Below are 26580 nucleotides of genomic sequence, written 5' to 3'. Positions count from 1 at the left end.
CGAGGCAAACAATCCAGGCTTCTCACGTTTGGTCTGCCAGCTCTCCATAAAAACACAATCTGGGATGGCAGCCCTTTCATTTGCTCCCACTGATTTTACTTTCTGTAAAAAAATCCTTTGATCCTTTGAAAACTGACACACAGGCCAAGCCAACTGAGGATTTACAAAAAAAAAATACCAGGACAAAACACTATGAACAAAACTGTCACATAAAGCAAATATAAATATGCCTTTAATAGAGTGCAGCCATGTTTCTCCCTGTCTCACTAAAGAGTGGGTGGCTGTAGATAATACACACTTCAGCAGAAAGCACAGAGCTTTTTCAACAGTCCACAAGCCACGAGCAGGTGTCAGCAAAAAATCTTGCCAGCTGCCTTCCCTGTACAGGGCATGGTCTCACCAACAGTGTGCTGGATTCCATTGAATCAATGCTGCCAGAACAAGCTGATCTCAGGATAAATCAACTCCATTTCTAACAGGCATTCCACTAGAGGAAGAGCACATGCCTTTGACAGCCACTTCAGAAAGAGTCCAAATGCATCCATCTGCAGCAAACTATAGAGAGTCCACCTCAGAGACAACCATTCTGAGTTGGGTTTATATGCTGGTTTATACCACATGGGAAGGTGACAGACTTTGTCCCAGCCACTGGACATCACAGACATTCAGCCACATGAACACTTCCAAGGTCAGCATTGAGGCTACATGAGTCCATGCAGGTACTCTGGGTCTTTGGAAGCAAATGCTAGAGCATTGCAAGAACCATCTTCTCTTTCTTCTTCCTTTTTCTCTTCTTTTCCTCAAAACGTTCAGTAGCATCAGCAAAAAATGCCACCTCGTCCTTTGCCTCAATCTCCCTCTTCAGGAACTGGAGCCCTGCCATGTTGAATCCAAACACATCCTGCAGAGACAGACCAGCACCACAATGTGAGGCACATCCCAAGCTAGTTAGGGGGCAGAGAGTCCTGCACTGGCCATCCTCTACTAAGAGATTATGAAAACAAGACAATCCATAGATTTAAGAAAAATGGCGTTAATTTAAATGCAAGCTTAATCTGCCCAGAAGAACAGTCAGTCCTGCACTCATTTCCCCAGAGTCCTCTTTTAAGAGCAGCCATAATTCACTGTATTTTCTGAAAGACAATGGCAGTCACCTGAAGCTTCTTCTGGGAAAATGCACAGTCTGCATTGAGGTAGCAGCCCACAGAAAAGCTCAAGAGAAGCAGGGAATTTATTCCTCCTACATATTTAGAAACTAGCCAGCCAAGATCCAAACACAAGTATCAGAAAACCAAGTGTAAATGAGGCAGGGAGCACAAGTGTAAGGTCACCGCTGGGTATTCTCATGCAAGGAGGAACATAAGGAGAAGACAGCCTATTTGCAAAAGAGGATGGTTTAAATGAATGCAGAGCCCCAACCAACTTCCACCCACTGGACACCCCAGACAACTCATGCTCACAAACATTGTCTCATCCCATTATCCTAGATCCTGGAAAAGAGGAGGTTGCAACACTCACCCGGGCCTCACTGACTCTGGAGATTGTGGTTTTCTTCAGATTTTCTATCACTGTCACCAGCATTTGATTGCTTGTGATCTGCCCAAAATGGATCCTGGGAACAAAGCAGGCAGTGTATTGCAGCACTGTTCTTAGAAACATCACAAAGCCCCTCTCCTGATCCTCTCTGTGTTCTGGACATACAGGGTTTTTTTAATTAGTCTTCCCCAGACCAACACTGGACATGGACAGGCATGTACAAAGTTATCTGGAAAAGCTGTTTTCTTGAGTTTGACAGTGGTTCAAGGGGAAGGTCTTTCTGAGGACACAGGCTCTACAGCGACTCTGTGCCACCAACAGTGCCTCATCAGGCTTGATGTAGAATCTTTTCATTCCAGTGAGACTCGGGCCACCAGGACCAGCAACCCTGTCTGGGCAGGTCATCACTCTGCATCAAAGTTCATTACCACACATCATTCACTGTGGGCTGCAGAGATTCCTTATCTCCTGCAGAGAGCGTGTGCTTATTCTCAAGGATGCTTCCCAGGAGTTTCAGGCCCAGAGACTCAGAAGATAGCCCAGACACTGTCTGGGCAGATAAAGGACTCACTTGAGCAGGAAGAGGAGAGCTCGACACAGAAGCTCAACATCTGAGCCCTGCTGAATATATTCATTGAAGAGTCTGAGCAGATCAGGGACATAGGAGAAGGGCAGCACCAGGAGAGATTCTTCCAGCTCACTGAAGGAAAAAGCAAAGGGAGACAAGCATTAGTCTGAGCCACTGCAATGCTACAGATGAACAGGAAACATATCCACGTGGGTGGGTTCTGGTATTCAGCTGTGCTAAGCAATTCCCACAGCTGGTCCATGACTGTGCACATCTGCACCAGATGTCCTGCATCTGCACAGCCCAGGCATATTATGGAACAGGCATATTGTGTTCCAAAAGAGGCTGCCAGGAACAGTGACTCCAGACTCTCTAGCATTGCCCATACTTTGCATGAGAGACCACTCAAGGACCCCAGCCAATCCTGGGCCTAGAAACCTAACACAAATCTGTTCAGCAACAAAGCTCTTGGCACTCACCTCGACTTGACCTTCTTGAAAACTTCCAGCACGTATGCAGAAGGCTGCAAGAGGAAAGACACCAGCCCTGCTTAACAAAAACCATTCCAGGACCAATATGCCCTAAGGTTCATTTCACGCAGTTAAAAACACCATCACATCTTGTGAGACAGACACATCAAGCTGAGCATAACAAAGAGGAAACCCCTTTGGCATCAATCAGCTGCCACTCTGAGAAGTTCTCCCTCAGCCTTCTCAGGGTTCTCTAGATCAGTGAAGTACATTGCAAAAAAATCTAATTTATATTTAACCAGCTAAGTCATCTCATTTCATGTCAGTGAATCTTCTACAAACTAGGCAAAAAGCTTTATATATAAAACAAATTATATATATATAAAACCTTATACAAAACTTGTTCCCAGATTTAATTCCTACTACTCATTTTTATCTGCTGAAAGTGTTTGGCAAATGCAGAACAGAGCTAGGAACTGGGAAAGAAAAATGCCTCTAAGTCATAGGATTTCTTTCACTTCTGTTCAGTCTATCCAACTTATAATTAAATAGACCTATAATCATGGAGGAAGAAACAGAAGAGTTCTTGCAAGGTGGTTACAGGTAATGAGAAGGAAGACAAAGGCTGCTTCATCTGGCATTGACATTCAGCTTTGAGCAACCTGGTCTAGTGGGAGGTATCCCTGCCCAGGGCAGAGGGTTTGGAACCAGATGATTTTTAAGGTCTCATCCAACCCAAACCATTGTATGATTGCATGAGAAGGGGAGAGTGAAAAAACAAGGATCTTCCTAAGGGTACTTCAAAAACACAGTCTGGGGGAGTACACATTGGAATAAACCAAGAAAACTGATCTTCTCAGAGTAGTGGATTTTTATTTATCAATGAAATCCATGCATCCTTGTCTGTGTATTTTGTAGTATGTCAAAAATCTGTAGAATTTAGTGAAAACTGCTGTGCAATAGTAAGACATGAATGAATAAGGGCACCAGCTCTAGCCTGCAATACCTGGGTATTGACCTACCACTCAGAATCTTCTCAATGGAAACTCTGCAGGAATAGGAGCAGAATCAGTAACTGGTGTAGCAACACCACATAAATAAACCTGGGTAAGGTCTGAACTAGCTTTCCTATAGCTTGGAGAATATATCTGGCTCATGATAAAAAACATCAAAAGGTCATGGCTACCATCAGGGTTGCATGATACTAAAAAAAAAAAAAAAAAAAAAAAACACACACACAGAAAAACAAAACAAAACAAAAACTCCATCACCATGAAAACCCCAAATTATTTTCACTTTGCACAAGCAAAGAAGTTGAACTGAGCAGTCCTTCCCCACAGCAACCCAGCATGTTGGTTCAGCCAGCAAATCAAACAGCCCCTCTCCAGCTGAGAATTAACTACAGCCTCTGGCCTGGGCGTTCCACTTACTGTAATATTTCCATAGGCACGGAGAATGGGATTGACAGGGAAGGGAACCTGGAGACACAGAATGGGTTAGAATGAGGCAGGTGTGTGTGTGTGTATAAATGCATATTCAGAGCAGAATTTTACCCACAGTAGAAGAGAGCTTTTACTGTCTTCCTGCAATTCCTACACCTCCACCCTCCCCAGAATGTTGCTGAAGGCCTCATTTGCAGCCACCAGACAATCTCATTCTCAGACATATATGATTAACTCAAACATGGATGAATTTTCTTCTACTTATCACTTTTCCCCACTTCTATAACAGCCCCTTATTTAGCAGGGAGTGTTGAGATGAAGGCAAAGATAAGACTTTAGGATGTGCAGCAGCATACTCTTCTAGGGACAAAACTTACATCCTGATGTGACTTTAAGTATAAAGATCATTGGAAAGAACACACCCCTCATTATGTCCCAGAGCACAGTGCCATTTAGTTGTCCAAAAGATTTGAGCAAATGTCTGCTGCTTTCATCTGTCCTGACTTTATTTGCATGCTATAAGCCCTTCCACCTGAGCGGGAAGGATATGCCCACCACACCTGGGATTTTTACATTCTTCAGTCTTTTACCTCTTTTCCTGCAGCTTTGCATATGGCATTGTGCTCCTTCTGTTTTGCTGTCTCTTCTCTGTACAGCTCGACAGCTTCCATGATCCTCTCAGCCTGTGCAGCACAAGAACAGCACATCAGTACACCACATAAGCCAGGACAAACCTCAGCTGGACAAAGAGAATTGGAAGCAGAGTCACTGACACACAGCACCTCAAGGCATTTCCCCTAATAATCTCTACTCCAGACTGCACCAATACCCTGAAACACAAGTCATGTCCTGAAGATGTCACACACCATCCACATCCCCCCACTGCCCTGGGTGCTCTCTGGTGCAGCTTCAGTTGTTCAATTGACCACCAATCCCCACAAGCAGTGTCCCTTTGAGGCACGAGCCAGGGTTAGGCCATTTTGACTGTTCAGACTATAAGGATTTTCCCTGAAAATCAACAAACTGTTGAAAACTGCACCTATGGAATTACCCACCCCCACACCTTCCTAGTACATCTCCCCCATCAAGAACCACAATAAATTTCCACCTTCCACAGATGCCCACTGGACTGCACAGCCCTTCATGGAGAGGCCTAATGCCTTGAGAACATCCCAGCTGCCTTGGGCTCCTTTGGGATGCAAAGCCCACAGGTCAAAAGCAGGTCTCTCTCTCCCCCACATGTGACAGGCAGCTGCAGCTACAGGAACCTCACACCTCATTCTTCTCAGGAGGAGAGAATTCCTGGCGTGTGACTCTCCAGAGTCAAAACCTTCCCTGCTGGCTTCTGAGCAGGACAGATTTCCTCTGTATTCAAGAGCACTCTGCCCTTAAGTGACAGCACAGGTTACTCTTCAAACTGATGCTATGACCCCATGAGAGGCCCCCTTGAGAGACTGGTAAGGCTCAAAGCCACACTGGCAGAGCCACAGCACCTTACCGCTTTGATGGTTTCAATGGTCTTCTTTCCTGCCAGCCCTGTCTCTCCTTGCCTCTCTCCAGCCACCTACAAAATACAGAGCTGCAGTTCAATCCTTCCACAGTATCACAGCCAACTGCACCATGGAGCAGCCACAGCTTCAGCACCCCCTTCCCCCCGACACCACCTCAAAGCAAGAAAATTACCTTTCTTTCTGATACCTCTTCTATGCCTCTTACAGAAGTAGTTTTTCCAGAGTTTGTACAGTCATATTAACACACATTCAGATGGTGCAACTCACCACAGGCTGCTCTTCCTTTGCCACACTCTCTTCATATTCAGCTTCTTGTTGCTACAGACAATTAGAACACAACATATTAATAACAGTGAGCAAGGCAAGGGTTCAAGTCCCTTCCAGACTGTTTGAGCAAGGCAGCCTGGAGGGCTTCATGCAGCCCATTGCAAAACCAGGACCAACCAGCAGAGACCAACAATGCCAGCAGCAAAATGCCAGCGGCAACCATTTGTCCCTGGTCCTAACTCCACAATGAACTTTAGAATCTCCCACAGAGAAAGAAACCTGCTCTGGGTGCAGGAACAGCCCTTTAGGATCCCACCAAGCTGAGACTGACACCACAGTTCAGCACCACACCTTTCACCAGTCACAAAACACAGAGAGAACAAATCTAGAAAAGTCCTAGGGTTGTCCTGGGCTTCAAACGGAAAGAGTCTCTGGTCTGCCATCTCTCACATGAAAGGGTACCAATTACATTATGCATAGTTCACTACTCGTGTATTCCCACCCACCTTGCTACTCAAATTTGACCCAAAACAAAGTTTTCTCGAATCTGGAAAAGAGCAATCTCTGTCTCTTCTTTTACCAAACACAGGGCATCAAGGTACAGTGTGTAGGTCAGCTCTTGCAAACAGGCTGGGATAAAAAACCCCAAACAGCTACTGCAGGTTTCTCATCCATTCCTTGCATTTTTGCCTCCGTGGCCCCCCCCCACCATGGTTTGAGAACCGTCTTCCAAAGCGGTGACAGAAAGAGGCTTCTCTGAGGGATCCAGCAAAAAGATAAAGAGTTACATATTGCTCCAAGGGAACCTCAGATTAGATACATGAAAGAAACATATAGGCCAACCCCAGTGGTGGCTCAATACTGGAACAGGTGCTCAAACAGTCTGGAAAATCTGTTTCCTTGGAGATGTCAATGTATCAAGAAAAGTCTCAAAGTAGTCTGATGCAGCTTTAAGATCATCCTGCAGTGAGCAAGTGCGGGAGTCAGTAAGTCAAGAGTCTCTGAATTTTTCAGAGAGAAATCAGAGAAGAAGGATTGAATTAAAACTTTTGGATAGATTGAAATCTGCTAAGTCACTCACACATAAAATAGATGTGTTAGTTTTAGAATAAGCAAGTAAGAAAATAACTAGAATAAGTTTTACGTGCTTTTAGTGAGTAAAAGGTCTCAGATGCCAGAGTAGAAATGCGACTTTTAGTGAAGATTGAAAAACATAGTTCTAGATACTAGTGTTTCCACGGAAGCTCCAGGAACATAGTTTTAGACATAGTAAAACTATAGTAAGAATACTGCTAACATTTTTCAGATAGAACAAGACACACTATATGCATAGCTCATACATAACCGGGCGTGCTAAGAAACTAGAATTCTAATAGGTTAAGAAGTAGTAGTTCAAGTTTGTGTCTTTAGCTTTTTGGAAAGTTTGTATATAAGAATATGCATTAGGGAGAGCTGGTGCTTTTTGCTTTGCTTTGGTTTCTGCTCTCTTGCTGCCATCATCAACACCCAAGAAGAAGACAGGAGCTGCCCAGCAACGTCAACCCTGCCAAGACTTCTGGGAGCAGCTGCTGCTTCTATTTGGGACTTTATACCAAAACTTAGTATGTACTTTAACGTCTGTGACTTCTGCCTTTTGAAACTGATGTGCTTCTGCAATAAACAACTTTATAGCAACTATTAGCTGCTTGGCTCATTAAAGACAACCCGACAAGCTGGTGCCTAGAGCACCAGAAATATAAACGCACAAGCAAGGGGTTGGACTAGAGACCTCCAAACTCCTTCCTATTGAAGTTCTTCTGAGCCTGATTCCTCATAATACATGCTCAAATGGAATAGAAGAGGGTTCTTCCAGCATCCCTGAGCTCCGGGGGCCTGCTACTGAGACAGAATGGACCTCTCATGGTTGGAAAAGGACAAACTGCATGTAACACTGCCTCTCAAACACACTTGTGCTGAAAGGCACACAAGAAAATGCCAAAGACTGTAAGCAACAGGCCTGTAGAAAGCCACTAAAGAGAGAGAAAAAAAAAATAAGAAAAGGGGAAAAAAAAAAGGTCTGGAAGTTGTTTTCAGTAGGAAAGATGCAACTCTCACCATCTCCCTCTCCTCTTCCAAAATCAGCGGCTCCCTTGTCCTTTCCCAGAGGCGCAGGGACTTGTCATGAGATGCTGACACCACATAGTCTCCATTGGGACTGAGTGCCAAACACCACACTTCCTGGTGATGCCCCTGCATAGATGACAGAAGAGGTATGACATTAACATCATCCAACTTCCATCCCTGAGGAAAATCTGCTCATGAAGGGATAATGCTCCCTTTTAACAGACTCAAAAGCTTCCTACCTCCAGCGTCTGGATATGTTCAAACTTATCTGCATCCCACTGCTTAATCTTGCTGTCCTTCCCAGCTGTGAAGAAGAGATGGGATTTGGGCACAAACTGCAGATACATCACACTGGAAGAGAAAAAGGCTCAAAGTTACCCACTTGGGGAATGCTGCAGAACTCCCCCCTACTCTATGCTAGATAGAAGGATTATTGCTGGATGACAACTCCTTGGACACAAGTCCACAGTCCAAAGTTGCTGAAGGATTTGACTAACCTGTCATCATGGGCAAAGAGAGAACGATGACAGTCCCCAAAATCCAAGCCCCAAATCTTCACATTCCTGTCAGCAGAGCCAGTTGCAATTAGAGTCCCATCCTACAGAGCAACAAAGAGAGGAGGGTGTGGGGAGCTGGCTAGCAACCCCATGAGGAACTGGTGCTGCCCCAGGGACTCAGCACTGCTGAGTAGGCAGACACTTGGTTCCTGAAATGTGGCCTTCCGATTCCTCCACCTCCTTCCCAGTGGTCCATGCCTGGTACTGGCACAGCCCAGTGACAGCACTCTGGCCCTCTGACCCTCTGCAGGTATTTTGTTATATCCTGACATTTTTCTTGGCTTTCAATGAGCGTCATCTCAAAGATACTTCAGACCAACATGCAGCCCAAGAATGAACAGGCATAAAGAGGCTGCTCCCTCTCAGCATCTGCTCTCTGCTCCCACTAAAAATTCAGGCTCCTCTCACACAATAACTTTAGCAGAAAGCAGGCTATACCTGTTACAATGAGTGTAAGGGACCATTACAGCATTTTGATTTCCACTCACTCACAAAATGCCACAGGGTCAGTTCTGTCATGACCCCAACTCTGATACCCCTTCCAGTGAGGACAGAACCACAGAACAAGAATGGGCTTGCTGTGCCCCACCCAGAAACTACTAAGTTAGGAGCAAGGAGGTGACAAGAAAGCATTATCCTAGAGGCCTTGATGACAGCAGAGGCTCTCACACTCATCCATATCACCACAGTCCCACATTACACAGCCTTAGTGATACTTACATAGCAGATGTCCATACACAGCACTGGCAGCTTGTGTCCATACAGAGAAAGGAAAAACTGAAGAAGAAAAGTGACTCAGTTACATGCTGAGTAGAGAGGTGTGTAAATCTAAAGCTCCAGGCTACTTCTGCTCTGCCTCAGGAGCTGTTTTCCTAGCACTGCCCTACTTTCCTTCTTACCCTGAACACCATTAGCAGCACAGTCATGAGGGCAGAACTGAGAAGAAAGTGGAATTAGCCAAGCAAGCTGAACTAGCTCTGTTTGCTCTCTAGCTAACTCTGTTGCCATTCACCAGTGTCAATGGAGTTCATTTCTGTTTTTCTCCACATAACTGTCAGCACCAGTCTGTCTTGTGTCACTCCCTAACATTCACCTGCTAATACACAGCTCACAAATTCACCACACACTGCTCACAAGGAAGGTTCTCCTCCCGCAAACTTTGCCTCTGCCATGCCCTATTTAACCCCATGTGAGACACATTCATCTGCACCTTTACAGCGCCTGATAGAGCTGGAGTACCGCCATGTCTGCAGGGTCTAGAATGAACTTTGCCACCTGCAGGCTCAGAACACTTTTCAAATGAAAAATGAATCTTCCAGTTCCCAGTGTGGAACAACCATGGTTCTGTTAGGTTTGCCAGCCCTGAAGGAGGATGCACATTCCACATAAAATAGCCACTTTTCCTTTCTATTCCTGACCTTGCAGGTTACAGTTACATCCCTTCCTGCACAGCCTCACAGCCCATTTGGTCATGCACCTTGAGTGTGTCAACGTAGAAAACCTTCACGGTGCAATCGAGCAAGGAGACAGCCAGCAGCTTCTGGCTGGGGCTGTACCGCACACAGAGCACATCTTCATCCAGCTGTAAAATGCGCACGTGTTTCATGGAAAGCCTGGCAACGAGAGGAAAAAAAACAACTGTTATCCCAAGCAAACAAGGTAGGAAGAGATAGATACAAGCACCACACTGCACCCTGGGAAAGCAAGTGAATTTTAACATGCAGCATTCATTCCTCTCTATGACAGGATGTTGGGGGTTGTTTTTTCCTTTCCTCTTTTTGCCTGTGGAGTTTTTTTCCCACTGACATGCTAAGAAGAACTGATTGTTAGGTTCTTGGGGGGGTGGGGGTGGGGGGGAAGGAGGGGGAAGCTTGCTGGTTTTTGGGGGCTTTCTCCAAGGGGAGAGAGACTGGATGACACCAAAATATTAGAAACAGGTAAAAGCAGAGTGGGTCACATCTGCCCTGTCCATCGGGAGCCTGCCAGAGCTCACTGCCAGCTGTGATAGGAACTGCACCAAAAGGAAAGGGGCCTGTAGCTGAGAGGACTGGAACTGGGTTCCTGGTCTGGTTGGTGTTAATTCCTTAGCTGTTGTTATTTTCTTTGCCTTGTTATACATACTAGTAAAGAATTGTTATTCCTATCCCCATATCTTTGCCCGATAGCCTCTTAATTTCAAAATTATACTAATTCAGAGGGAGAGGATTTACTTTCTTCATTTCAAGGGAGAGCCCTGCTTTCCCTAGCAGACACCTTTCTTTCAAACCAGGACACAGAAATGGAATAAGCAGTCTCTGATGGCTGATGCACTTCAAGCTACATTTACTGTAACGATCTGCAGGCCCAGCCTGATTAGACACAAAACTCACCCGCAAAAAAAGGGCTCAGAATGAAACAAGTGCCTTTCTCCAGCTAAGCTCAGGTCCCCACAGAACTGCACGGACCCCAGACTCTCCTCCATGTGTTCCACACAGATGTCACATGTGGACTTGCAGTTCAAAGCACCCATCAATGACAATGGAACCGGCACAATCTTCTCACCTTTTCTGAACACTGTTCTCATCCTTCACAAGCTCAAACTCCCAGAACTTGACACATTTATCAGCACCTCCTGTCACAAAGCCATGCTGTAGAGGAAAGCAAGAAAGTTGCTGTGAAACTAGTACCTATTACCCAGACAAAGTCTACAGCAAGGATCTGCCAACACAGAGGTTTTTGAAATGTCCCACATTTCTACAGCATTGATAATTAAGTGGACACCATCTGGAGCACTTGCTCTGGTTAGTGCACACACTGGATGAGCACCAACAATTTCAAAAGCTCTAGCTTATTTTGGAGGTACAAGACAAAAACCCCAAATATAAAAGAAAACCTAGACTGCAACTTCAGGACTGAAAGCAGTCATCTCAGTTGCAGGTAACAATATGCTTTTATTCTGTGGGCAGCTTGAGACACTCACTGGATCACACACAACTTACCATCATCCTAAAACCAGACCCTTCTAAAAGAACAGAAGTTCAACAGTTTACATTAAGAACAAGTATAAAATCTGTCCCATATGTTTTAATCTTTAGGGTGGACGAATATCAGGCAGATTATTTCTTGCTGTGGCTTTGATTCCACTAGAAAGCCCTTAGACACTACCAGCTGCATCCACCACCTCCCAGGATGAGGGGGTTCCCATGCTCCCATCGATGGTGCAAACACAGTACCATAGGAAGGAATTACATGAAAAGATGTGTAGATGATAGTTATAAGGGTGGCGACTTACCTGGTCTGGTGAAAGAGCAATGGACCACACAGCCCCATCATGAGCATCAAGTGCCTCTATCAGACTGCCTGAAGCCAGGTCATATAGCTGCAGCTTCCCTGTCTGGGAAGAAAGACATCACAGAGAAGAATCAGCCTCTGCTTACAACTCACGATAGCTCCTGACAGAAGAGCTCCCTGCTTCCCACATTCCCAGCAGCCAGCTTCATTAGGTGGCTGTTACACACAGATGGCCAAACTCCTGATCTCCATCAGGGCCTTCCCAAAGCTCTCCTCTGCTTTCCAACTCAAGCCACAAGAGCTATGTAACAAATCTGGGAACACAGCAGTGCTCCAGATCAGGAGAGACAATGCATTTTCTGTGAGGCTGCCTTAATGACATTTTCCTAACACATTCCCAGACCTGGGCAGTCTGGAGTCAGAGGCCCACTCCTTACCTTGGTCCCAATGATGACCTGCCGATCTCCCGGGACAAACAGCGAGCAGAGCGCGTACTCACACTCCATTGTCCGGATGCACTGCAAGGTCGACCTGTGGACAGAGACAGAGCCCAAAACCTCTTATAACACACAGAAACCGGCCTGCTCAGTGAGACATGCTCCAGTCCAGTGTGGCCTCTACCCACAGTTATCTTTCAGCTGGGGTCAGAAGATAAGCCACCACCTTCCTATTGACCCAAACACTATCCAGCAGTACTGCTAACAACGTTTCCCATAAAAAACATGCCACTATGTTGTCCACCATCGTGACCTATTGCTGTTGTGAACAAGAACAGAGATCCTAATTTTAAACAGCATTTCAGGAAGGGATGGAGTACTTCAGAGGAAACTGAGCTTGAAATCAGCACCACTCAAGAAACACTGGGACACCACTTTACATCAGAGAAGCATTCTACATCAACACACAACACTCTAGATCAACAGAATAGCCTACTCAATCTAATACTAGATCCTTCAGATAAGATGTCAAGAAACCCACATGCTCCCTAAAGAACGTGCAGTAGCTTATTTAGGGTAACAGTTAATACCTCTTACTAAAAATGAAAAAATAGAAAAAAACCCATAGCAAAATACAGTCTATACCCAACTGCTCTGTATGACCTTTGTGTTTAGACCTGTTGAAATTTTAGTTCTCTAGTTTCTCAGTTTCCCTAATAAGGAAAAAAGAAGAACATTTTTCTGTTTACTTCCCTTACTTCATTCACTGTTTTATCTCTTTTCATCGTCCCCTCTTTATTATCACTGCTTTTCTTAACACATCATCCCTCAATTCTGGGAGACTGACATAACCGGACTGCGTACCTGTTCCAAATCTTCACAGACTCTGCAGCTGCTGAGAGAATGGCAATGTTGTCAGAGCTAAAAGCCAACGTCCTGACATCACTGCGGTGGCCTCCAATGGTTATCCTGGACACACGGACAGCCTGGGGTATTTGTGCTGATAGGTCCAGGTTGTACAATTCAATTACATTGTTCTGGAGCAGCAGTATCATCTTCAGCTCTCCTTTTGGAGAGAGAATCAAGTCAAATGACCTGTTTGATTAGATAAAATCAGAGCTGTACACAGGAGCAATAAGATAAAGTCTTCAATTATCAAGAACAACTGAGACAAAGGAATATACAGCACATCAAACAAACAAGTGCACACTGAGCCACAGAGGTGTGAATGGACTGGAGATCATGGCAGGCCTCTTCGCAGCTCCAAGCTAAACATACGTTGAGAGGTAAACTTCTTCCACCTCTGCCTGCACTGAGCCATGCAGAGGTCTCCCCAGGTAGCTGCATAACCATTCATCAGACTCTACAACAGGCTTTCTGCTCACTTGATTTTAGAAGAAGCTTTGACATTAGTGACCCGCTGAATCTCCTCCTGTAGGCTCAGCTCCACACTCCTATTAGGCTCCTCTTCAGAGTTCTGTCTGGAAATGTCAGGGAGAAGAGTCAAATGAACACAGCGACAAAGAAAACATAAGGAAACCATTTAGCCTGCTGAAAACAACTTCCCTCTTATCCAGCAGTGCTAACCACATTTAAGAATAGGGACAGTGAAGTTCATGCCAGTATGCAGACTACTAAGGACACAAACAGTCCTAAAAAGGCAACCTCCTCTGGAGCCAAAACACAAGGTACATTACTAAGATGGATACAAAACAGGCAACAGAAATAGTGTTTGAGAGCAAGACCAGCTTCTGCTCATCCATCACTCACCAAAAGCTCTCAGCCATTGCTAAAATGCATTTCCAGATTCACCTGCCCTGCACTTTAGTTTCTACCCTGGAGCCAGACCCCTCCCTAAGGGCTGTTCTGAGGCACCTGTTTAGTGCAAGGATACACAGAGACACCTAACACAGAATAACCATTAAGAAAACTCTCACCTCTATCTCTGTCTGCTGTAAAACAGTAGACAAAGTATCAGACTCTCCGTGACTTCTCAGATGAAACTCATTCCTACATTGCCCACCAAGAACTTACTTTGATACACAAAGCAGCATAAACACCAGTATCAGGCAGAGCTGAGCAGCTCTGAAAATCCCATTTTTTTATCCATTTCTTTGCATACTTTAGCTTTTCTTTTTCAGAGGGAAGACTCAGAAAGAAAGGTATTTCCTCAGTCTCAGGAAGCAGTGCTGCTCAGACAAGCACCACAGATGCACAGAAAGATCAACCACAAAATACAAAAGCTAGCACAAAGAGAAAAGCCAGAAGCTTGGGGGTTCAACCACTAGTAAGTGTAATACTCCTGAAGAGCTTTTGTAACTGAAGAGCTTTTCTAGAGCATTCTGGACACAGACAGCATCCAAAAAATTACTTACTTGGCTTTTTTCCTTGCTTTCTTCATTTTCTTTTCCAATTTCTTTTGGATTTCCTCTTCAGAAAGGACAGAGAACACTTCCAGAACAGCATCTGTTCCCTAGAGTCAGAGCAAACAAATTCAAAGGTACGCAAAGCCGTGGCTGGCCCTTACAGAAAGAACCCAAGGTCTCTATCAGCCTCCTCTACAGCTCAGTAGAAGAGCCCCCCACTACTCACATGGCAGGCCAAAAACTTGCCCATCTGGTCTGTGCCAAGAGTCACCACTCGATCTCTCCCTTCCCGCATGATGGATCCAACTTTGCTGCACTTAACAATGCGCTACAGGGAAAGAGGAACAAACTTGGGTCTGAAAGGCAAACTCAAAAAACCTGCTGACAAGGGAAGTCAAGGAGAGGGGGAAACGAACCTACAGGGTCCTGGCAGAACAGCTAGTAAGGATGATAAAGGGACAAAAGCATCTGTGTGAACTACAAGCTTATCACCTGGTGTTTTGTTGCATTTCAGCTGAAAATAATCACTGGCAGTCTCAGTCTAATTTTACTGGCAAACCACAGCCATTTAAGAGACATAGATGATTTTTTATGCTACAGAGGCAGCAGAGCTCAGTCAAAAGAGGCAGAGAGGGTGGGAACAAAGACTCTTACATAGGGCATTGAAGGGTGAGAGATCCTCTGAAGAGGAAGCTGGAAAATTAATTAACAAAATCAGATATCTACCACAACTACAAGCAGCCTGAGATCTGAGCAGTACCCCAGAAAATTCTACCAGAAAGACAGATTCAGTAAAGTCTCCAGCAGCAGCACAAGTGGAAATGGCTTTCTGCAATCCAATCTCACACCATGTTTTATTACAGTGCAACTCTGACCTCTCCATTTCTGCAAAGCTGAGCACCAATACTGAACTCAGCAGCTGCCAATCAGCTAGGAACTATTTTATTTCTGTGTTGTTTGATGGAAGAGCTCTATTAGCACTGTTTAAATTTATACACTTGCTAGTCCTTCTCAAATAGAAAGCAAAGAAAAACTGGAGAATACATCTGCGGGTGTTTTTGGCACATATACTTCTGCTGACGTTTCGCAGGTAGATAAGGCAGCAACTGCTGCTGAAGAAGTTGTTATGGAGCAAGACAAGAATTATCACATTTTCCCAAACAGGCTAAATATGACGCTCAGGATATAAACCATGCAAATGGGGTTAGACACACCAGCTCAGAGACAGAATGGAAAACTGATCTTACTTCCTCAGGATGTTCATCCAGCTCTAAGGTTTCATCCTCTTCAGTGTTTTCTTCTGTTCCAGGTGAAGGAGACACTTTGCTTTTCTTGGATTCTGGTTCATCAGGATCTTTTACCTGCTCACAGGGGAAAAAAGAAAAAAAAAAAAAAAAGGAGTACCTTAAACCTCAAGAGCTATAGTATTGTGGTTTCTGACTCACACTTCATTTCCCTGGAGATACAACTGGTTAGCATACACTGGAGTGTCCTACAGCATTCCTGTAGGCACCAAGCACTCCATGTGCTCCCATGATTATCATCCACATACAAGACTGTCTTCCTCAGCTGTAACTCAGAAGGCAGGAAAATCTGACCCACTCTGGAAATCTCATTCTTATAGTGCTTGCAGTGGCACTTGAAAGCTCAAAACGCAGGAAACTGTAAAGCCTATGCCACAAGCAGCTTCAGGACCCCTCATATAGCAAAGACATTGCTTTGGCTGTTTCCCAGAACATGCATCAGACTTGAACATGTTCTGGCTCCATCTCTGTTCCAAGGCAAGCAGCTGGGCAGGGGGCCTGAGGGGTTACAGAGGGAATATCTTACCTCCTGGATGTACGTGAGATCCCACACCCTCAGCTCACTGTCAGCACTCCCAGTGATCAGACGTCTCTCTTTGGACAGCAAAGCCATCCCCCAGACCTGTCCAGAGGCACAATGTGAGGGACTGACTCCTTTATCATAAAAAAGCACAGCATCTTTAATTGACTTATTTAAACAGCAACCAAATAGAGAATGGATCTAGCTGGGACCTCCTCTGGGGACACATGCATGGGAATTGCCACCCACTGCACTGGATGACAGCTCTTGAAGTTTCTCAATTGCTCACTCCTAAAGCCTAATGAAAGTAAAATGCATGATGGTGCCAGCTTACAGCTCCTGAAAGCAAGGAAAACCCAGAGTGAGCCATGAGACCCCAAGTCCCACCAGCCCAACAGCTCCCACACATCTCCTTTTTACCTCTGCTCGGTGTCCAACCAGAGTTTTGAAGCAGTGTTGGGTGTCCAGATCCCACCATTTCACCAGTGTGTCTTTGCCACTGGAACAAAGAAGTTAGACATGAGGAAAGACTACAGTACTGACCATTTTTCTAAGTGGCAGAAATACAAAAAAATCCTAAAACATGTCAGAATGTATCACAGAACAGCTACTCAAACGCTGAATTGTGCAAGCCAAACAAAAAAGGCACAACAACACTGCAAAAAAATCACTGTCACTGAAGCTGGCCTGCAAACATTTCAAATTGCATTAAGAAAAGGGTATAATCTTTTCCATCTGAAAAAAAACCAAACCAAAAGAAAGTTGTTTTAATTTTAAACTGAACTGATTCCATGCACTTTTCTATTTAGCTAGTAAATGGCATACTAAAAAGTAAAAAATTAGTGACTGATATTTCAGCAAAAGAATCTCCTGTCAACCATTTATTATTAAAGGGATTCAGTCAACATGCAGCTCATTTAGTTGAATAACTAAAAATCAACTAAAAAAGCCCCTATCATCTTTTAAATAATTAGTGTATTTACAGCTTACAAGAAAGCAATTTTTCTGTCACACTGCTGTGTGAATGACACATACAGAAAGTAAGTCTGCTTAATTCTTCAAGATAAACAGAAAAAAAAGTCCCAAAAAAACTGTTACATACATAACGAACATGTTATCACTACTCTTTGTTACAATAATCTTAAATTGATGGATTTACCAACAAGTTAAACCCTTTTCCAAACACTTTTTTCAGTATGGCCATTTCAATTGCTCTAAGACTTGGATTCAGGCACCAGACCTAAAAAATATGTGGATGTGACAAAATCATATTCAAGGATGCTGGTGGGTCTGAGATATCACAGGACAAAAAGGAAAATACAAATGGCTGTAGCACATGGGATGTCTAAATTGCAAGTACAACCAAGCCTGCTTTCCTGATCAACAATTACTCTTAATCTGGCTCACCAAGTGACCAACAAGTTCTTCTCCTTCAAGAAAAGGACTTGAGTGATGACATCCTTGTGTCCCCTCAGCCGGTACAGGCCACTCTCATTGATGACATCCCACATGATGACTTCTGTATCCTGGAACAGAGAGTGTCTCCATGGGACTGGCCCTTGTCTCTGCAAAACTTCTGCCATGAGACTGAAAAGATTACCTGAGAGCACACCTTCTAACTCTGAATCACAAGGATGATTAATGCAAGTGACATTGCTTCCCCAAAGGTGCAGTCAGACTGATAAATGTACCATCATCCCAGCTTGAAACACTTTTGCTATTCCTCGTCTCACAAGATTCTTCACTTTAACAGCTCTGCCAGTGCCCTACTCCTGCCTGCAGCCCCTGCTGTTCCTCCAGCCCTGGGCTCCCCAGTTCCTCTCACTGCCATCCTCTGGCTACAGACAGAGGCCACATTTAAAATACTGAACATTTCAGTGCAGGTCAGCCTTCCCCATGGGGGATCTCTGTGAAAGGGTCATGCTCCAGATGTCAAAGCCTCACCTTTGAGCCAGACACCAGCCTGCCACCCAGGTGGTCATACTGCAGGGCTGTAACTGCAGCCCTGTGCCCATTGAACGTGATGGTCAATTCTCCACTTAGGAGGTTGAAAATACGGATTGCTCCATCTTCATACCCAACAGCCAGGTGCAACCCATCTGGAGAGGGGCAGAGGCAACTGACTTGCTGCTTGAGACCCTTAAGGATAAGAACCTGCAATTTTTAGGAGATAAAACATGTATAATGTTGATAAATTTCATGTCACAGAGTCAGATACACAGCAGAGAGAATATAGTCTACTCTTCTCCTGAACTTGCAGCTGAGCACTTCTGCCACTTTATAAGTTCATTTTTCAACTTCCTGCACCAAATACAGTATCATTAATCCCATTTTCCAAGACAAACAGCAGCTAGAAGAGAAGAAATTTCTCACAATCAAACAGGAAACTGGTGCAGAATAAGCCCTGGAATTCGGAATCTGAAATTTCTGCCCCCACACGTTAAGTGCCAGAGAGTAAGAAATATTGTTTGAGAGTAAAGTTGTAAAGTTTCTTCCTGACTCCATCCTCTCCTGCCTGGCCTTTCTCAGCTATAGGACAGAGTGGCTTTTCCACAGAATGCACAAGAACTTGAGAATGATTTCAGTTTGTAGTGGACAGTAGTACTTAGAGTGATTTCTGAATCTCACAGGAGACAGTGTGTGGCAAAGTCCTTAAACTTACAGCTCACAACCTCCTTTTGTGATACAATTTTTACACGGGATGCCCACTTCCACAGCCAAAACAAACACTATGACATCCATGGTTTGTCCAAGAACACTCACACAGACAGCTAAACTGGGAGAAGCTTCCCAGTTACTGTGATAGTAAATCCTCTTCCACAACTGAGGTACTGAAGCAAATCCCAAGGGATTCACAGTGAGATTGAGCCATATAAAGACCAAGTCGAGAAAAAATAAATTACTCTCACAGTAAGAGCAGAGCAGCAGGACCACCACTCCCTCCCTCTAACAACTAATGGCTACAAGTTACTACCAAGAGAAAACAGATGTGAGAATTGCTGCATTCCAGACATCCATTAACCAAGTCATCCACAGCCTCCTCTGTTCTGTGTGTGCTGGTGCTGTGCTACCTGTTGGATTTCAAAAAATACAATCCTTATAAACCCCTTAGACAGAAATAACCAATTACTTTCTTGTAGCTAGCAAGACTTTCTTGTAAGCATCCAGCACTGCAGTATATTTTGGACGGCTCAAAAGGTAACACGATGCAGAATCATTTTAGTCCAGTGACCAGCTTGGAGAACTGGAAGACACCAGCACGATGGGCCAGGACGCAGCCAGAGCTGCAGACTCACTCCACAACCTTACCTCACTCTGTGCCCACCCTACCCAAGAGAAGGGGAGGCTGTGGACGCGTCGCTTCCCTACAAACGCCGCCCAGTACCACAAATCGCTTCGCTTCAGGCGGCCTAAAAGCCCCGCACTGCTGCACCCCAGCCCTGCCCCGCCACCGACCGCCCCCGGCACGGCACCCCGGGTCCCACCTTCTCTCCTTTCCTAGTGTCCCACACGAACACGTGCTCGCAAGCCGGCACGGCCACGTAGCGGCCACGCTCGCCACGCAGCGCCACGAAGGCCACACCGGCCCTGGCGCTGGCCACCAGCCCGAAGAGCGCTGCGGGCTCGTAGCGCAGGTACTGCCGCGTTAGGCCCATGGCGGCGGTGCCGGGCAGCGCGGGGCCAAGGAAGGCGCGGGGCAGCCGCGGCCGCCACACGTGCCGCGCTCCGGGCCCGCCGCGCCGGAAGTGCGTCAGAGCGCGCCCGGCCGCCAGCGCAGCCCTGAGGCCCCGCCCAGGAAGGGAAGCGGAAGCGCGGCGGACGCGGAGCTTCCCTGGGTGATGTCGCTAGACCGGCGCCGACCGGGACCTTCTGTCCGGGCGGGGCTGGTGGCGGCTCTGCGCCTGTGCCCGTGAGTGCGGTGCGGTGCGGTGCTGGGGGTGCAGCTCGGCCTGCACCGGGCGGGCGCGGTGGGAGGCGCTGGGTGCCGGAATCCCGGTACGGGCACGGCACTGCGTCCCAGGCATGGCGCTACGTCCCAGGCATTGGGGCCTCGGCCTGCGCTCGCAGCACTCTGTGCCCCGTTCCGAGCCTGACAACCAGCCCCTCGGGGCCGCCTCCGCCGCGGGAGCGCCCGGCAGCGATCGTGCGGGAGATAGCCCGGAGATATGCGCCCTGCCCTTCCCTTCCCTTCCCTTCCCTTCCCTTCCCTTCCCTTCCCTTCCCTTCCCTTCCCTTCTTCTGGCTGCCTTGCCAGACCCCTGGGTTTGGCTGTGCAGCAGGGGGAAGATGCTGTTGTAGACGAGCTTCGGCTGGGGCCACTGTAGCCGCGCTTACCTTGCCTTTCTCTCTCTTTGCCATTTCTCCTAGCGAAAATCTTACTTAGATGCTCTTACGGCTGTTTTTGTCTTAGTGCCAGCTTTATTAACTCTCAGTGTGAGCTTGGATACTTGGTTGTTTTGTTTTGTTGTTTTCCTCTGGTTAATGAACGTACTTAGTAAGTTGCGTTTTGCAATTGCTCCTTGTGCGCGCAATCGTTTTTAAATTATTATCAATTATGAACTTGTGAAAGGAGTTAAGTAGTAGGTGTGTGTTGTGGCAAGGTGAAGATACTTACGTGGGTATGTTTGCACTAGTTTGATTAACTAGTACAGTCACCGTGGAAATGTAAGAGCCAAAGCATTACCTGCTGGAAGCTGGAAAGTTGAGTATTGGCACGTTTGAGCCTTTGTCTAGCAGCCGTTGTCATCTCAAAATCAGTTAGGTGGCAGAGTTCAGTCTTAAAATTCACTGGGCCAGTGTTCAAATTTACAGCTTTACTCTTTCTTACAAAACTAATTTGGGTAAAAGCATTTTGTGCCTGAATGTGTGGCTGTAAGAACTATAGGACAGTAAGTGTTGTTTGCAGCAAGAAGTCACTGAATTGCAAGGGCTGTATTGTTTGGGGAGAGGGAGGGGTTTTGTTGGTTTTGGTTTTGATTTTGTTGTTGTTTTGGGGTTTTTTGTTGTTTCACAAGTTAATTGGATCAATTTAGAGAAATTGTTCTCACCTTGAATTGTTGAAGAGGTTTGTCTCACTACAAGTATCTGCGTGGCCTTGTTGCATACAGGTAACAAAAGAGGGAGTGTTTGAGTAGGAAATCTGTTTTTCTGTTGTCTGCTAGCTGTTATTGCATTGCAGTCTTATGAAAGGTCTGGCTTCATGGGACAATTACTTTTAGTGAACAGCTGGTGACCTGGTTTGATTTTATTTTATTTTTTTTAATTCCCTTTAAAGCACCTGGAAGACATCAGTGGAAATTGGAGTGTGACAAGTTAGCGGAGGAAGGGAGTTGTTTTTTTCCATTCCATGGATCCCTTGGGTGCTCCTTCCCAGTTTGTGGATGTTGATAGCCTGCCAGGCTGGAGTGATGCCTATGAGGCCAAGCAGCTGGATTGCCACCAAAGTCCCGTTGAAAAAGCTCGAGTTGATGTTAGATCACCTTTTCCATACAGGAAAGACATCAATGAAAAAATAATCTTGTGGTAAGTTCAACATGGCTCTCGTGTGTCAGTTGTCACTTCCCCATTTACTGCAGGATTCATATCTTCATGTAATCACTGCTGTAGAATAAGACCTCTAAAATCCTCTTTTCTTGAATCAAACAATACAGATCTGGGAAGAAAGTAATCTTCTTGTTCACTGTAACTTTGAAAGTCTGGGATATTGCTCCACCATATGTTGTGCTCATATGCAGTCCTTGATGCAGCAGACTGGAGCTGTACTTCCCACTGTGATACTGTAGGCTTAGTATCAAAAACTAGTTGGGCACTTGGATATGAGATTTTTATTAAAAAAAAAAAGTTTGCTGTCTACTAGTTTTTTCCTGTGTTTGCTGGTGCTATTCTGCCTTCACTTTTCTGTTTTGTAAATCAGTATTTCTTTCTTGTGGTTATTGTGGCTTGCTTTTGGCTCTTCCTGACCTTCATTCCTCCATTCTGTGTTCTGTCTTCATGAATTTCTTCCAAAATCTATTGATGAAACGTAGTGTGCTCTACTTATTCCACCAGTGTTTCTTTCCTGTAACACAGATATTTGAGCCTGCTCTTTAGATTAATAACTCTTAATCAATGTGAAGGGAGAAGGATTTCTCAGGGATGCAGATTCAGGGATCAGCCTGAACCTCTTTCTGGTTAACACATGCAGGAGATGAGACTGTTGCTGGATTTTCTGAACTAAATTAAGTAAAGAAAGAGAGGAGTAAAAGGTTAAACTTCTCTTATGGCTTGGGCAAACATGTGCAATTTCAACCATTACTTTAGTTTCTCCCAGTGCATGGGAATCTTTATTTCCCTTCCTATGCTCTTTGATCCCAAAATCCCCAATGGCCGCTGCTGTGACAAAAAGCAGGTCAAAGTTCTACTAATCCATTGTCTCGTATGCATCTGTGCCTTGTTTATCTTCTGCATGTCTGATCTTTGGACAGCGGAATGAACATGATCAACTTGAGGGTTCAAAATTTGGGAAACTAGAAGAACGCTTGTCCAGCTGCAGCATCACTCTACACCACCACAGTGGTCTGAGGAAGAGCAGCTGTAAGGTGCCCTGGATAGTCTGTGTGCAAAAATAAAGTATTGAAATTATTATTATTGAAATTATTGAAAGAAATGGTTTAGTTTGAAAGTTATATAATACAAGGACTGTGCTCTTATCCCCAAGAGAAAACATATGGGTTTTTCTAGTGTTACAGTCCATCAGTTTAACAACCTCCTTTGCATGTTTGCTGCCTGAGCTGCCCTACATACAACTACAGCAGTGCCTTTTCTACAAACATCCCTCAGTTATTGCTGCCACTGGAACTCTTTAAGGAGCTGATGTTTTGCATGTCTGTCTTCATCAGGTAGAGCTGAAAGATGATTCATCTTGGTGAGCACGTCAGGGTACGCTATACTGTGTGGGCACTGGAGTCCTGTTAATGCTTTTCCTGTAACTTGGCATTTCCATGCTTGTCAGCACTGATTTGAGAATATCCTGCTTAGTTGTACATTCAGGCTGCAATAAACTGTTTCCTCAGGAAAGGAGATGTCGCATTACTGAACTGCACAGCCATCGTAAACACCAGCAATGAGACTCTCACAGATAAGAACCCAGTGTCTGAGAGTATATTCATGCATGCTGGCCCTGACCTGAAGGATGAGCTCCAGAAGCTCAAAGGTAAGTGGCCGGGGACATTTTTATCTTATTGAAATCTCCTGTCCTTGCAAAGTACAAAGCATCAGGATTGGGGCACAAACAAAAAGGTAGAGCTTCCCCTAGCCCCCAACAGCTGGTATTAATGTGAATGGCACAATCACCTGCAAATCTAGTTTCTTTTTGCTGTTCACATTAGAGATAGTTGAAAGTCTGTGGCAGATACTTGAGCTGATGAGCCCTTACTTTGTGATACAATAACTCCCATTGCTGTCAGAAGCCACTTCTAGCAGTTAGCTTATCAGAGCTTTTGCTCATGGGACCTGTCCTGTACATCTTGAGATTTTATCCTGTTCAGTGTGTATACGTGTCTGAAAGACAGAAACTGAAGTTCACCATTGAAGAAATTAAGTGGATTCTGTCATGCACTTTGTGTATCCTCTTTCAGGATATTAATATACACTCAGTCTTTTAGAATGATACTATAATAATAGATGGATTGATAGAATACTGCGTGTCTAAATAAGGTCTTTGTGACTTCCTAAGTTGGTGGATTCATTTGTCTCTTGTGTACAGCAAATGAATTTATTGGAAAGCTACAAGAGCAGCCCTAATGCAAGGCTATTCAAGAAATGGATGAGGTTTGTCTAGAGTCTTTATTAGCAAAGTTTATTGCTGATAATGGAAAATGAATACTCAACTTTTTTTTTCTCATGTATCAGGCACTGGGAATAAGAGTTTCCTTATTCTGTGTATGACAAACAAGAGTTTATAGTTATCCAAGGTCATACGGAAGTCTGATTTGCAGATAAAAATTCACATCTCTAGGAACTACGGTACTGAACTAAATTTTGAGTTGTCTGCGTGCTACTGCTCGATAACAGCTTGATCCCCTTACGTAGTTACAGAATGGATATAGAAGAGCCAAATTTCTAATAAAAACTCTCAGTAGCTTAAATTACAGTTGAATAGAAATCCTGTTTCTATACAATCATCCTTTGCTGATTCAGCTTGGGTTTTTTGAGTAACCTAGAAATAAAACAGGAGGGAAAGTAACCATTTCCTAGCAGAGCGAAAATTCATTGTGTACTGTAGGTGGAATTTAAAATACCATTGGTGCTCTGGAATAGTTAGGACCCCACTATATATGCCAAAACTGTTCTAAGATACAATTGGGTTTCTTGTGTGCCCTGAGAGGTGGGAAGAGAGGGACTGCATTTCAAGCAGTCCTGAAGTCAGAGAGGGAGTACGGAGTTGTGATGAGCTTCTTGAATTCCCTTTTACCCTGCTGAGTTATGCATAGTTTTGCATCTACCACAGTGAAAACATGTCTTCTCCCTGTAATGCATTCTGCAGGTTCACAACTCCCTATGAAGATGCTTCTCTTTTAATCTTGTGCCAAGAGTTTTATGGAAATCAGTTCTTCTGTGACACCCTACTGACATTTTGTTTGGGGGAGGAAAGAGAGGCTGGGTTACAGATTTGGCATTTGAGCACTCATAGTATATTTGTCACAGTAGCAGAAATGGATGGAGAGCTTAGTAAAATCAGTTTAGGATGCATTTATCACGTCTGCTTTCTTTTTGCCCTCTTTCCCATCTAGCCTTGACATTTTTTCATTGGAGAATGTGCTGAAAAACTGAAATTGCATGGTCTGTGTTCTAAAGCTGTAACATGCATTTTCATTTAGGTCTCTCCTGCTTTATTCCTGCTGCTTGATAAATATTCACATTTTATAGATTCCAAGAAAAATCATGATCTGAAAGCATGTGACATGCTGACTCTTCAAAGGCCTGTGCCTTCTTTAAGGCTCAGCTAACTTGTATGTTCCTGGGAGCAGCATCAGTTTTGATTCATGCAGAAATACTACAGCCAAGGGCAGGCCTGCAGATGAAGTGCTATTGCTAGAAGCTTGCTTATCAACAAATACTTGTTTCAGTCTAATAAAGACTTTCTGTGGCAGAAGTCTTCCAGCTTCGGTCATGCTTTTTCTCTGCCATACACATAGTGGAGAGGATTCAGACTTTCCATTTTAAATTTGGAGAAAAGATATTCTAATAGCTGAAATCTTAACAGATGAAAAATACGATCTTGATTTTGTTCTCATTGTTGCCACAGACCTTGACTTGTGCAGCTCCCCTCACCTTGTATCTTAAAATAAAAGTAATACTACTACTAATTTTAGTTTTGTAAGTTGTAGAGACATCTCCAGGTAGAATGCATTGGGAAGTATGAAGTGTAGATGAATGAAGTCAGAATGACCTGAGTATAGCTAAAGATTACCAGTGCTACAACTGCTTCCCTGAATTTATTGGTTTCCCTGCTGAATTCACAACTGTACCTCAATCAAACTTGCTTCAGTCTTTTTTTTTTCACAAGTGTTTTCTACAGGCCTTTGCTTGCTCTTCACTGGTTGTGAGGTGCACAGGAGGAAAAGTAACTTGATATCTGATGCATTGTTTTGAGTTTGGCTTTATTTTTTCCATACTGCGCTTATTTAATGGCTCTTTGAGCTGTCTTAGAGGCTGTGCCGGAATTCAGAAGAGTATGCTTAGTTTTAGTATGGTGTTTTCTTCCTTCTGATTAACCCAGAATAAGCATGGTGGAGGTCTGCAGAAACTAATGATGTGATTTGTAGGATCAAAAACTTTACAAGTTGCTGGCTTCAAGGCAGTATGTGGTTCCCATTGAAAAGATATGCTTGAAGTCTTGGGCAAGGAAGATTCTCAACCTGGAGTATCTCCTCCCATAAAATATGCTTTTGTGCATGTTGCTAGCTTGCCTGAGCACTATGAGAAAAGAGTGGAGTGGGAGAGATGAACATCCCTGTTCAAAGGGCAGCTTAAGCCGAGCTCCTGCAGCACTGCTGCCTGAAGAGTGGCTCCAGCTGCTTCTTCCTGTCTCATTCCCAGGTTGTGGGCATGAGCAACCTATAAGAAGATCAGGTTGAAAGCTAATCCAATGAAAATACTGGTTTTCAGTCAGATCACAAAGCTGAAGTGCAGCTGTACAAGCAGAAGGAAGGATAGAAAATGCTTGTCTTTGAGGGTAGGGAAAGAGA

General features: G+C 44.6%; 2 protein-coding genes across 6 annotated transcripts in view; one reads left to right on the top strand and one right to left on the bottom strand.

The window, feature by feature from the left end:
• Positions 1-214: 214 nt before the first annotated feature.
• WDR3 (WD repeat domain 3) lies at positions 215-20007 on the bottom strand. Its single transcript, XM_062513133.1, has 26 exons — positions 19837-20007; positions 18296-18505; positions 17759-17877; positions 16772-16850; positions 16358-16453; positions 15775-15888; positions 14754-14855; positions 14537-14634; positions 13547-13642; positions 13026-13256; positions 12162-12255; positions 11726-11827; positions 10996-11081; positions 9932-10067; positions 9175-9231; positions 8395-8495; positions 8137-8248; positions 7889-8023; positions 5795-5845; positions 5515-5580; positions 4607-4699; positions 4005-4052; positions 2584-2627; positions 2108-2236; positions 1519-1612; positions 215-901 (listed from the first exon to the last, which is right to left on the bottom strand). Exons 1-26 carry the CDS (start codon positions 20005-20007, stop codon positions 746-748), a joined length of 2820 nt encoding a protein of 939 aa, XP_062369117.1. The 3' UTR covers positions 215-745.
• A 172-nt stretch (positions 20008-20179) lies between these two features.
• The window catches only part of GDAP2 (ganglioside induced differentiation associated protein 2), a 29187-nt gene continuing 22786 nt past the window's right edge, over positions 20180-26580 (top strand). For 2 of the 5 annotated variants that reach the window (XR_009934394.1, XM_062515521.1), the window contains exons 1-2: positions 21472-21874; positions 23404-23543. Coding sequence is in view for 4 of the 5 variants with exons in the window: in XM_062515521.1 (XP_062371505.1) it covers positions 21699-21874; positions 23404-23543 (316 nt within the window). In the remaining variant the exon portion in view is untranslated. The other 3 variants (XM_062515522.1, XM_062515524.1, XM_062515523.1) reach the window with 3 other exon arrangements.

The sequence above is a fragment of the Cinclus cinclus genome, chromosome 2, assembly GCF_963662255.1.
Source record: "Cinclus cinclus chromosome 2, bCinCin1.1, whole genome shotgun sequence".
Lineage (NCBI taxonomy): Eukaryota > Metazoa > Chordata > Aves > Passeriformes > Cinclidae > Cinclus > Cinclus cinclus.
Note: the sequence above shows the minus strand (reverse complement) of the source record. Positions and strands in the feature narration are given on the sequence as shown.